At 47.6% G+C, this 13,258-nt stretch overlaps 1 protein-coding gene across 1 annotated transcript in view; it reads left to right on the top strand.

The window, feature by feature from the left end:
- LOC105480669 (synaptosome associated protein 29) overlaps nt 1-9,107 on the top strand; it is a 30,689-nt gene extending 21,582 nt beyond the window's left edge. The window contains exons 3-5 of the mRNA XM_011739760.2: nt 1,855-1,940; nt 4,256-4,354; nt 8,865-9,107. Of these exons, the coding sequence (XP_011738062.1) occupies nt 1,855-1,940; nt 4,256-4,354; nt 8,865-9,022 (343 nt within the window). The 3' untranslated portion in view covers nt 9,023-9,107. The remainder of the gene's footprint in view (nt 1-1,854; nt 1,941-4,255; nt 4,355-8,864) is intronic.
- The last annotated feature ends 4,151 nt before the right edge of the window (nt 9,108-13,258 follow it).

Genomic DNA, 13,258 nt, shown 5'->3' with positions numbered 1-13,258 from the left:
CTATTAGCCGGGCATGGTGGCGGGCGCCTGTAGTCCCGGCTACTTGGGAGGCTGAGGCAGGAGAATGGTGTGAACCTGGGAGGCGGAGCTTGCAGTGAGCCAAGATGGCACCACTGCACTCCAGCCTGGGCTATAGAGCGAGACTCTGTCTCAAAACAGAAAAAAAAAGGTAATAGGCTGGATACAGTGGCTCATGCCTCATGCCTGTAATCCTGGCACTTTTGGAAGCTGAGGCCGGAGAATCGCTTGAGCAGGCATCTGTAATCCCAGCTACTCAGGAGGCTGAGGCAGAAGAATAGCTTGAACCCGGGAGGTGGAGGTTGCAGTGAGTCGAGATCACACCACTGCACTCCAGCCTGGGCAACAGAGCAAGACTCTCAAAAATAAAAAAAATAAAAAAATTAAAATATTGGCCAGGCACAGTGGCTTATGCCTGTAACCCCAGAACTTAGGGAGGCTGAGGCAGGCGGATCACCTGAGGTTCGTGACCAGCCTGGCCAACATGGTGAAACCTTATCTCTACTAAAAATACAAAAAATAGCCAGGCGTGGTGGTGGGGGCCTGTAATCCCAGCTACTCGGGACCCTGAGGCAGGAGAATCACTTGAACCCGGGAGACGGAGGCTGCAGTGAGCTGAGACTGTGCCTTTGCAATCCAGCCTAGGTGACAGAGCGAGACTCTGTCTCAAAAAATTAAAAAAAAAAAAAAAAAAAGCAGGGTGGTGAGTGCCTGTGTTCTCAGCTACCCGGGAAGCTGAGGTGGGAGAATCAGGAGCCTAGGAGTTAGAGACTTCAGTGTTTGCGCCATTGTACTCTAGACTTGGTGAGAGAGAGAGACCCTATCTCAAACAACAACAACAAAAACAGTAATAGTTGAATACAGTATTTTGGTAATGTAAGTGCACTAATGAGAACAATGAAACTCTTGAGGTTCTAAGTTTGTCATCTGAGGTGCAGATGGTCATCTCTAAGGCCATTCTTTGCTCATGAAATTTTGTTATGTGTATTTTACCACAATAAAAATAACTTGGGGCCGGGCGCAGTGGCTCAGGCCTGTAATCCCAACACTTTGGGAGGCCGAGGTGGGTGGGTCACTTGAGATCAGGAGTTCAAGACCAGCCTGGCCAACATGGTGAAATCCCGTCTCTACTGAAAATACAGAAATTAGCTGGGCGTGGTGGCGCGTGCCTATAACTGTAATATCCTAGCTACTCAGGAGACTAAGGCAGGAGAATCACTTGAACCCGAGAGGCAGAGGTTGCAGTGAGCCGAGATCACACCACTGCACTCCAGCCTGGGTGACAAAGCAAGACTCCATCTCAAAAAAAAAAAGAACGAGGAAACAATACAAAAACAGGAGGTGAGCCAGATGTGGTGGCAGGTCATTGTTTGCTAACTGTGGTCTAAAGTACCCATTTGGTTGTTCCATGTGCTTTCCATCTGCCTGGTCCTAGGAATCCTGGTTTCCCTGAGAGAGGGCCACCTAACTCGATGCTACACTGCTTTTTTTTTTTTCTTGGTAAAGACAAGGTCTCATTATGTTGCCCAGATCTCACACTCGTGGGCTCAGGCAATTCTCCCACCTCAGTTTCTCAAAATGCTGGGATTACAGGCATGAGTCACCACACCTGGCTTAGCTGCCACACTTCTGAGGCAGGGGTCTTTGTAGGCTTATTGCTTGGCCAGCTGTGCTCCTAGGAGAAGCTGTTGAAATCCCTACTTTGGTCAGAAGGAGTTTGGTACAGAAGAAGCATTTGATTTTTGGCATACAGGCATTATGTGAAAATACTGATAACATTGTCATAGGGATTTTTCCTTTTTAATACTGTCCTTTTTTGTAAACTTTTATCCAAAGATTGAAAGAAGCCATAAGTACAAGTAAAGAACAGGAAGCAAAGTACCAGGCCAGCCACCCAAACCTTAGAAAGCTGGATGATACAGGTAAGTGGATACCTGTGTGCACAGCCCTATTTGAATTCTAGCAGGGAGACCTCTGGGTTTGGCATTGGTCCTTAGGGGGCAGTAGCAACCTCTCGGGGGAAGTGGGCAGGGGCCCCAGCTGCCAGCATCACCCATGCTAGCCAAAGGGCCTTAGGGACCCGGCATGCTCTTGGGGAACTAGGGGTGTGCCTTATGGTAGGGCTCCTCCCTCCTCCCTGCCTCCATGGAGAGGAGAATAAGGAAGTGAAGGCCTGCGTTCCATTGAAAATGAGCCTGCCTAGCCTGGTGCAATAACACACGCCTGTAATCCCAGCACTTTGGGAGGCCAAGCCAGGTGAATCACCTGAGGTCAGGAGTTTGCGACCAGCCTGACTAACATGGTGAAACCCCGTCTCTGCTAAACACAAAAAAATTAGCCAAGTGTGGTAGCATATGCCTCTAATCCAAGCTACCTGGGAGGCTGAGACAGGAGAATGACTTGTACCTGGGAGACAGAGGTTGCAGTGAGCTGAGATCATGCCACTGCACTATAGCCTGGGCAACAAGAGTGAAACTCTGTCTCAAAAAAGACAATAAGCCTGCCCATCATTGGTTCCTACCTATGTCACTCTCAGTTGTTCCAGCAGTAAAAAGGCAACTACAGAAAAACCCCTTGGTAAATAGCTGTCCACGTCCTAATCCCCAGACCCCGTGAGTCTGTTAGGTTATATGGCAAAGGCGGAATTACAGTTGCAGATGGAGTTACAATTGCTAATCAGCAAGATGGGGAGATTATCCTGGGTTGTCCAGTTGGGTCCAGTGTCATCACAAAGGTCCCTTTTAAGTGGAAAGAGAAGCAGAAGAGAGAGTGGCAGAGTCAGAGATCTGAAGATGTTGCTGGCCTTGAAGATGGAGAAAGGGACTCACCTGCCAAGGCACACAAGTGAACTCTAAAAACTGCAAAAGGTGAGGAATTAGATTCTTCCCAAGAGCTCCAGAAGGAGTGCAACCCTGAGGACACCCCGACTCAGCCCAGTGAGACCCACGTTGGACTTCTGACCTCCAGAACCGTAAGACAAGTTTGTGGTCATTTGTCACAGCATCAATGAGGGGCTAATACAGCCTCCAGCCCAAGCAGGAGGAGCAGCAGCCACATGGACAAGGTGTGCAAGACAGTGAGTGTTGGTCAAATCATTCCACTTCTATCAAGTGATAGGCCCAGAAATATCCCTTATCTGGAAAGGAATTTAGGGCTCCTGGGGCCTCCTCCATAGGCCCCCCAACAGCCAGGGTACATTGAAATTGGTGCTAGAAACCAAAGGCTTAAAACTGTGCTGCCTTCAAGAAAACGATACACCATGGAAGCTCTGGAACCCACCATGGTTGTGGTCAATGCAGCTGGGGAGATCAGATGGAGGAAGAGCGGGGAGCAGGAGAGACTGACACCATCAGCACAGTTCAGTCTGGAAAGGCAAGTGGAGGAAGTGAGTGTAAATTGAAAGGCAAGGGTGGGGAAAATCGGCCTCATCACACCCTGGAGAAGTGGCACAAGACACTGCACCCAAGACACAATTTTAAGGAATTAAGGAGTTTCCATTTGTGTCGTATATATTAAAAGACTGAAAAAAAAAATCGGCACAGTTTGCAGTATGGTTTCAGTTGGTTGGTGCTGGAGGAAATATGCTAAGTCTAGAAAGTGATGTTTCCCTAAAGGAGATAAACTGGGATGACAGGGCTTTTCTGTGTGCATTTAGAAACTGAAGTTCATTCAAGCCAAGAAAGATAACTTTAAAAAAGAAGAAACTAGGGTTCAAGGAAGATTTCTTACGGCAAATGTGCATTATTTAACATTTCTTTTTTTTTTTTTTTTTTTTTTTTTGCTTATTTGTTTCAAGTGAAAATATAGCGTAGAGATAAATTTCGGAAAGAAACAAAATTACCCATTATTCCATTTATGTAACGTAACAATGTGTATTTTTAGACTTTGTCCACAGACTGTGTAGTTTTGCATTATTGCAGTTCCACTGTGTATTGTCACTTGTGTGACTCGTGTCTTTCCTGAGCTTGTGCACCAGGGTCTGAGTAGGTGACCCTTAGTTTGAGGGTCTTTCATCTCCCAAGGACTGAGGGAAAGTGGGAACCATCCCCTACCCTGTGGAAGCATCTCTCCTGGCCCATGAGCCTGCACTGTGCTCCTCCCTCATCCCTCTGGATAGCCTCAGAACCAACCTTTCATTCCTTCCACCCATTTTCCAGATGAAATTGTTTTGGGTGTGTGAAGCAGCATTTGAACAATGTCAATTAACCACTCTCCTGGTGTTTCCTTCTAAACTTAGACCCTGTCCCCAGAGGGGCTGGTTCTGCTGTGAATACCGATGCTTACCCAAAGAACCCACACCTTCGAGCCTATCACCAGAAGATCGACAGCAACCTAGGTAAGACTGAGCGCCACACCAGCTTCTGTAAGCCACTGTTCCTTCAGGCAGCTCACGCCAAGCATAGCCCCTACGTGAGGACCCTCCAGCTTCAGCTCCCTCCCCACACATCGCATCCCACACTAAGCTGGGTCCATCTTGCCACCTCACTGTCTCTGGAATCTCTCCACTTCTCACCATTTCCTACTTCCAGCCCAACCGAGCCCTCCCCACCTCTCACTTTCATGAACAGCACCAGGGACCCAGGAGTCCCTGAGAGGCGATAAAGTGGAGCCTGGACATGACCGCTTACTCCATCCTTCCCTTCCCACCTGGCCACTCAGAGCCCTGTTTTCCTCCTTGTGAAACGGGCTGCCTCTGAGAACAGTGGGAAGGTTACCTGAGCCAGAAAGTGCCTGGGATGGAATTAGCGCTCGTGTTGCAATTGGCATTTTGGCCACACAGCCTCCAGCATGATGTTTCAAAACAGAAGGGTGTGCAGGGGGCCAGGCGCAGTGGATCACGCCTGTAATCCCAGCACTTTGGGAGGCCAAGGCAGGTGGATCACCTGAGGTCAGGAGTTCAAGACCAGCCTGACCAACATGGTGAAACCCTGTCTCTACTAAAAATACAAAAATTAGCCGAGCATGGTGGCTGGCGCCTGTAGTCCCAGCTACTCGGGAGGCTGAGGCAGGAGAATCACTTGAACTCGAGAGGCATAGGTTGCAGTGAGCCAAGATAGCACCATTGCAGTCCAACCTGGGCAACAAGAGTGAAACTCCATCTAAAAAAAAAAGAAGAAATGAGGGGTATATTCTTCCAGAACTCTCTCATGGAACCCCACACACTCACAGTGCAGTCCAGGCTCTCTTTGCCTGCCCTGGTGCCTTCTGCTCTCATCACCTGCAGGCTCGTGTGGGATTTCTGATGTGAGTTCTGCCTCGTGGCCCCTATCTGCCTGGATGAGCTCCCCCAACTCTCTGCAGGCTGACTCCTTCTCTTTCTGTCAGTCTTGCATTAGTGTGGTCTCCTCTCCCTGTCTCTTGGGACCCTTGTGTTTCCAGGGGGCTGCCCTGGCCGTTTGTGATTGTGTATCTGCTGGTTTGCCTGCTGTATTCCCAATCAGAATGTAGATTCCAGGACAGCATGGGAGAGTTTCCATTTTGTCACTACTTTGTTCCTGGGGCCCAGCAGGCAAGCACTTAGTGGTTTTGTTTTGTTTTGTTTTGTTTTGTTATGTTTTGTTTTGAGACGGAGTTCACTTTTGTCGCCCAGGCTGCCGTGCAGTGGCGCAATCTCCGTTCACCGCAACCTCAGCCTCCTGAGTTCAAGCGATTCTCCTGCCTCAGCCTCCCGAGTAGCTGGGATTACGGGCATGCACCACCATGCCCGGCTAATTTTGTGTTTTTAGTAGAGATGAGGTTTCTCCTTGTTGGTCAGGCTGGTCTCAAACTCCCGCCTGCCTCGGCCTCCCAAAGTGCTGGGATTACAGGCGTGAGCCACTGTGCCCAGCCAGTGATTATTTTTTTAATGGAAAAGTCAGTTACTTGAAGTTCAAGTAGGTGTTGGCCTGTGGGCAGTTCTGTGAGTTTATTCTAAGTAGTGTCTCAGATTTGCTGCCTCCTCTTACCACTACTCCATGAACAGAAATCTCCCCCGTGGTGACCTGGGTCACCCTCTCAGTCTCCCAGCCCCTGTTAGCTGGCAAAGTGGAGAGGACAAATAATAAAATCCTCCCCTGCTGTAAAGGTATCTAGTGGGAGGCAAAACTGAAACCCATGAAGATGCACATGGAGTGTCTGTGCACACGTTTGCTCCTGCTTGCTTTCTGGGAAGCCCTAGACAGCTGCCACCTCCTTCTATGCCCGAACTCTGTCCTCCAGAGCCAAAGACCTCTAAGGCAGAAGGTGTGTCTGCCCAGATCTAACCACTCCAGAGAAACCCAGAGAGGCGTGAAAGCCCTTTGTCCTTCACCAGGAGAAAGGGAGTGGTTAGGGCTAATGGTATGGTTGGTGCCTGCTGGCAAGAAGTGGGAGAAGCGACTCTGAGGAAAGATACTGAATTCAGAGAGGCAGGAAGAAGCGCTGAGTACTGCCCACCAGTAGGGGTGCTGAGGGTGCACAGTTGGCACTGTGGACTTGCAGCTGGGCAGGTCCCGGCAGGACGCAGTCTAGAGTAGGAGGTGGGCCCTGGCAGAAGGGCGGGTGGCTGGTTCAGAGCTCAGCCCTCCGGCCCTGCTCACACAGTTCAGGCCAGGCCACTCTGGTGGGGCAGGGGATGTTGCCTTTGTTCACACTCTTCCCATCTTAACACATGCTCCCTGCTATTTCAGGAACTCAGGCAAGCTCTCTGGACTCCAGTGCCCTGGCCTGGTGGCTTTACATTATCACATATTTTATCTCAGCCTCTCTGTTTGCTTATCCTTTGCTGCCCTGGCTGCCAGTGAGCTTCCTCCTGAGGCCTGAGGCAACCACAGATTCTACTGTCCATGGAGCACGAGGCCCACAAGTTTCAGTAAGCTTAAGAAGCAAAGAGCTGAATACTATCTTTTTTTAAAATTTTTAAATTATACTGTTTTTCTCTTTCTTTTCTTTTCTTTTTTGTTTAGAGATGGAGTCTCACTTTGTTGCCCAGGCTGGTCTCGCAACTCCTGGGCTCAAGTGATCCTCCCACCTTGGCCTCCCAGAGTGCTGGGATTACAAGCATGAGCCACTGTGCCTGACCTGAAGACAATCTTTTTATTTATTTATTTATTATTTATTTATTTTAATTTCTTTCTGAGAGTTTTACTCTGTCACCCAGGCTGGAGTGCAGTGGCGCGATCTCAGCTTACTGCAGCCTCTGCCTCCTGGGTTCAAGCGATTCTCATGCCTTAGCCTCCCAAGTAGCTGGGATTACAGGTGCGTGCTACCACGCCTGGCTAATTTTTGTATTTTTAGTAGAAACGGGGTTTCACCATGTTAGCTAGGATGGTCTCGATCTCCTGATCTCAAGTGATCCACCCACCTTGGCCTCCCAAAGTGCTGGGATTACCGGCATAAGCCACCACACTCAGCCTGTCTTTTTATTTTATTTTTTGAGACAGAGTCTTGCTCTATTGCCCAGGTTAGAGTGCAGTGCATTGATCTCAGCTTACTGCAACCTCCTCCTCTCAGGTTCAAGTGATTCTGCCTCAGCCTCCCAAGTAGCAGGGAATACAAGCATGCACCACCACATCCGGCTAATTTTTGTATTTTTTAGTAGAGACAGGGTTTCACCATGTTGGCCAGGCTGGCCTCAAACTCCCGACCTCACACGATCCATCTGCCTCGGCCTCTCAAAGTGCTGGGATTACAGTACACTTTGTAATCCCACACTTTGTGAGTACAGGATCACTCACAAAGGTGTGAGCCACTGTGCCCGGCCAAGAGTACCTTTTTAAAAAAACTGATTTTGGCCAGGTGCAGTGGCTCATGCCTATAATCCTAGCACTTTGGGAGGCCAAGGTGGACAGATCACAAGGTAAGGAGTTCGAGACCAGCCTGGCCAATATGGTGAAACCCCATCTCTACTAAAAATACAAAAGAAATTAGCCGGGTGTGGTGGCACACGCCTGTAGTTCCAGCTACTTGGGAGGCTGAAGCAGAAGAATCGCTTAACCCGGGAGGCGGAGGTTGCAGTGAGCCAAGATCACGGCACTACACTCTAGCCTGGGCAATAGAGCAAGACTCTGTCTCAAAAAAAAAAAAAAAAATGATTTTGCTTAGATTTGTGGTACCAGTGCTAAGCATTTGTGTATCCTGATCCTTTTTCTCTTAGTGTTTTGTATTTAATCTTGCAAGTAAGAAGGCTTACACAGCACTACCTCTTCTCCCTCCCCTCTGGCTCTTTCCTGGCTGCTGTTCTTAGTAAAAAGGCAGAAAGCGGCCGGGCGCGGTGGCTCACGCCTGTAATCCCAGCACTTTGGGAGGCCGAGACGGGCGGATCACAAGGTCAGGAGATCGAGACCACGGTGAAACCCCGTCTCTACTAAAAATACAAAAAATTAGCCGGGCGCGGTTGTGGGCGCCTGTAGTCCCAGCTACTCGGGAGGCTGAGGCAGGAGAATGGCGTGAACCCGGGAGGCGGAGCTTGCAGTGAGCTGAGATTGCGCCACTGCACTCCAGCCTGGGCTGGGCGACAGAGCGAGACTCCGTCTCAAAAAAAAAAAAAAAAAAAAAAAAAAAGGCAGAAAGCAGCCCTGGGCATATCTCCCTACCCCCGGCGTGCACAAAGACACACACACACACGCACAACGACACACACACACGCACAAAGACACACACACACACACACACACACACACACATCGTCACAAACCTGGGAAAGAGGCTTTACTCTTCACCATGACAGAATCAGTTAAGTCAAGACTCATCTCTGCAGTGGGTGCAACCCCACCAGGCAACACAGATCCCTCAGTCTGTCTCTCCCCCTTAGCCACACCATCAGGAAGCATCTGCAGGTGCCGCGACTGTGTTTGCTCATGCCTACATGTCATTTCCTCCTCCCACAGATGAGCTCTCCATGGGACTGGGCCGTCTGAAGGACATAGCCCTGGGGATGCAGACGGAAATTGAGGAGCAAGATGACATTCTTGACCGGCTGACAACCAAAGTGGACAAGTTAGATGTCAACATAAAAAGCACAGAAAGAAAAGTTCGACAACTCTGAAGACAGATGGATTTCTACTCTATTGTGATGAAAAGATTTGAAAGAGCTTTTTTTGAACTTTCAAGAAATTTCATTTACTATTTTAGTATGTAAATTAATGTGTGTTTGCAAATGATATAATAGAGTAGGTCTTAAGACGTTTTTGCCATTATAAGGAAGTGTTTGTCCTCCATTTCCCTAGGGTTAACACCTCACCTAGTTCTTCCAGCAAAATGCTTATTAGAGTTTTTGTCTGAGCACAGTAGCCTGGCCCTGCATATCTTGGGCATTTGCTTACCATGCTGGAATAAGAAGAGTTGCATTTCTCCCTTTAGTGAGCATGTGGAAAGATGTGGACAGAATTTCAGTCTTGCAGCCACGAGCCTCTATTTCTTATTCCCAAGCCTTCCTGTGAGTCAGAGCGTTAAGGGGGTGTGTGAGCCAGTCGTTTGGTGGAGGAGGGTCCTTGCCACATCTTTGTTTAGGAGTCATTCACACACACACACACACTCACACACACACACACCTCCTCACACACTGAACACATTATCTGCGATTCATCCTCTGGGAAAGGATCAGTGTTAGAATGGGAAATGGAGTGTGCCATGTTGCTCTTTTGTTTTCTGATATCCCCGCTTCCCTCCAGCCCCCCATCCTTGGCATGCATTTTAGTAGGTGGGCTTCACACCAGCACTGCTCACTGTGATTCCTGGAAATATGCAGGGAATTGGGTGAGCCCCTCTTCCCCACATGCTCTCATCTGGAACTCTCCATCTGTGACTGGGAACAGGTCTTATACTGGCTCGAGGCTGCCAGGCTGACTGACAGAGTGCCCAATAGAGTTTGTGGGAATGGAGTATTACACAGATGTGGCTGCGCAATGGTCTTCCTCCACCCCTCTGGGAATCACCATTAGGCAGGCCTCAGGAGGGCAAAATGTTTATTTGGAACCTGGGGTCTCCTGACCTGACTAGCATTCCCCCCGACTCTTCTGCACTTTTTGCAAGGTAACGAATCATCACTTATTTCTCTGCCACCCAGTTTTAGGACTGGAATTCTATAAGTGATGCTGACTTTGTATAGAAAAATTTAGCTAAGGGGGGAAAAATGCCCAGATACTATTTTAACTGGCTCGGCTAGTTTTCTCCTTTCATTTTACAAAAGAAATCATTTAGAAGTGTCAGTTAAAACTGATTTATTTATGCTGGTATATCCAACAAAATAGTTGGAGCCACAAGGCCCTTGCCTTTTTAAAAAACAAAATATTTTGAAGATGGTGAAAGTGATTGATTTTAATAATGAGATAGGTCACTTAAAATAACAGTGCCTTTGACCTTAAAACATGGCACTGGCCCATGTGACCTTTGCCATTTCCCAATACTTCCCTTTACAGTCTGCAGCCTATAAACAGTGGTGTCTCAAAGCAAAGCAAACCTCTGTAAGTGCTGCCACAGTGCATTAGTTTTTATGTAGCACTCTGTTTATAAAAATTCCCATCCCATAATGCATGACCTTCCTAAAAATATCCACAGCCTCCATAGGCAAGCAGAGCTTTCTGTGCTACACACTGGTTAGATTCCAGCCACCTCAGGGATTCTGATCCATGTCATTAATGACCCTCCCAGGGTGTGAGGGCCTGATTAAAGCTTATCAAACTAGACATTTGTTTATTAGATGAGCTCGGCATTATTATTCTAACTGGTAAAAGGGAAATTTTAAACATAACACTCAACCCAAACAAAACTACTTCATGAGGCTTTCAGCAAAAATGCTGCTTAAAAGTATGAACCCGGGATGCAGAGCAGCTTTTATGCACAGTTCAACTTACTGTAATTGTTTCCGGTTCTTTCCTCTAACACCTTCCATGTATGTCATAACTGTTGATCACCATCAGGCATAGACTCGTGGAGATTAGTCATTACACCTCAGACCTAAGCTAATTATTTAAAATAAATACATGTGAAGGCCACTGCCAGACATTCTCGGCAGCCTTCTACTTGCATAATGAGTTTAGTGATTCAACTGACTTGAAGCACAGTAACATCTTATTTTATGCCCCTTCCCTGTCTTTTGCTGGACTGATGAAGCCAGTTACCCGCCCTTCTCTGTTTTTTTTTTTTACCCCAAGTATATGGAAGGAGAGTTGCCTTTTCTGGAAATTTGTCTTCCTCTGACATATTGGAGGGCCTTGTTTTGTCCTGTTCTTGTTCAGACCCTCTTGTTCTATGTCCTGTGCTGAGGGACTGTCCTTAAGCTACAGGACAGCCAGCTGGTCCTTTCTGCCACTTCTTCCCCACTCACATGCCCAGGAAGGCCTGGTTGCTGATGCTACTTTATAAATGAGTTGCTTGCATTTTCACAGAGAATGAAGGAAGACCTAATGTGGCTCCAGAATGAAGGATGACCTAACATGTCTCCAGAATCTTTTCACATGATGATTGGGGTCAACAAAAAAATGCTACCCTCTAGATTAGACACATTTCATGGAAACAAGCAAAGGTGCCAGGGCTGGGCTGACTGTGGGATGAGATTTGGTACTGCAGACAGATTTCGATTTCCACAGTTGAGCTGGAAACAAACTGTGCCTTCAAAAAACGGCTTTTCTAACTTAAGGTGAGTTATATGTTAGGTGTGCTACTAACTTAAAAAATAGTGCACTCTCTGGCCGGGCGCGGTGGCTCACACCTGTAATCCCAGCACTTTGGAAGGCCAAGGCGGGCGGATCACAAGGTCAGGAGATCAAGACTATCCTGGCTAACATGGTGAAACCCCGTCTCTACTAAAAATACAAAAAATTAGCCAGGCGTGGTGGCTGGCGCTTATAGTCCCAGCTACTCGGGAGACTGAGGCAGGAGAATGGCGTGAACTCGGGAGGCGAAGCTTGCAGTAAGCCGAGGCAACAGAGCAAGACTGTGTCTCAAAAAATCACTCTCCTTCAAGAAAGTTTTCTAACATCTAGTGATTTGTAACTTAGAAGTGGAGTTGCCTTGTGGATGTCTTTTTTTGCATTCTGTAGGAAAGGAAACCTGAATTTAACTCAGGTTGCAAGAAATAAAAATGTCAGTGCATTTAAATTTCTCTTTCTCTAACCTCTTTTTGTGAATTGAATATGTAATTTTAAGTGTATACTATACCAATTTAGTAATAATCTTATACTTTGCCCATATAGGCCTTTTCTGCAGATTTTTTTATTTTATTTTATTTTATTTTTTTGGAGATGGAGTCTCACTCTATCACCCAGGCTGGAGTGCAATAGCACAATCTCAGCTCACTGCAACCTCCGCCTCCCAGGTTCAAGCAATTCTCCTGCCTCAGCCTCTCGAGTAGCTGGGATTACAGGTGCGTGCCACCATGCCCAGCTAATTTTTTTATTTTTTTAGTACAGACAGGATTTCACTGTGCTGGCCAGGCTGGTCTCAAACTCCTGACCTCGTGATCTGCCCACCTCGGCCTCCCAAAATGCTGGGATTATAGGTGTTACCTGCAGAATTTTAAAGTTACAAACGTAACTTTTAGCTTTTTAGGTCTGATTAATGCAGTGTCAGTACAAAAAGATGAGCTAGGGCCGGGGCATGGTGGCTCATGCCAATAATCCCAGTGCTTTCAGAGGCTGAGGCAGGAGAGTCTACTGAGGCCAGGAGTTTGAGACCACTCTAAACAACATAATGAGACCCCATCTCTACAAAAAATTTTTAAAAATAGCTGGGCCTCTAGTCCCAGCCACTTTGGAGGCTAAGGTGGGAGAATTGCTTGAGCTCAGGAATTGGAGGCTGCAGTGAGCTATGATCATGCCACTGCACTCCAGCCTGGGCAACAGAGGGAGACCCCATCTCTAAAAAATAATAAGGCCAGGCACGGTGGCTCACGCCTATTAATCCCAGCACTTTGGAAGGCCAAGGCGGGTGGATCACAAGGTCAGGAGATCGAGACCATCCTGGCTAACACGGTGAAACCCTGTCTCTACTAAAAATACAAAAAAAAAAAAAAAAAAAAATTAGCCGGGCATGGGGGGGCACCTGTAGTCCCAGCTACTTGGGAGGCTGAGGCAGGAGAATGGCATGAACCTGGGAGGCAGAGGTTTCAGTGAGCCGAGATTGTGCCACTGCACTCCAGCCTGGGCGACAGAGCAAGACTCCATCTCCAAAAATATATATAAATAATAATAATAAACAAAATGATGAGCTAAGTTCGAGACCAGCCTGGCCAACACAGTGAAACACTGTCTCTTATTAAAAATACAAAAATAATTAGCCGGGC

Source organism: Macaca nemestrina, chromosome 15 (genome assembly GCF_043159975.1).
Source record: "Macaca nemestrina isolate mMacNem1 chromosome 15, mMacNem.hap1, whole genome shotgun sequence".
NCBI lineage: Eukaryota > Metazoa > Chordata > Mammalia > Primates > Cercopithecidae > Macaca > Macaca nemestrina.
The sequence above is the reverse complement of the archived record's forward strand: the minus strand, read 5'-3'. Positions and strand labels throughout refer to the sequence as shown.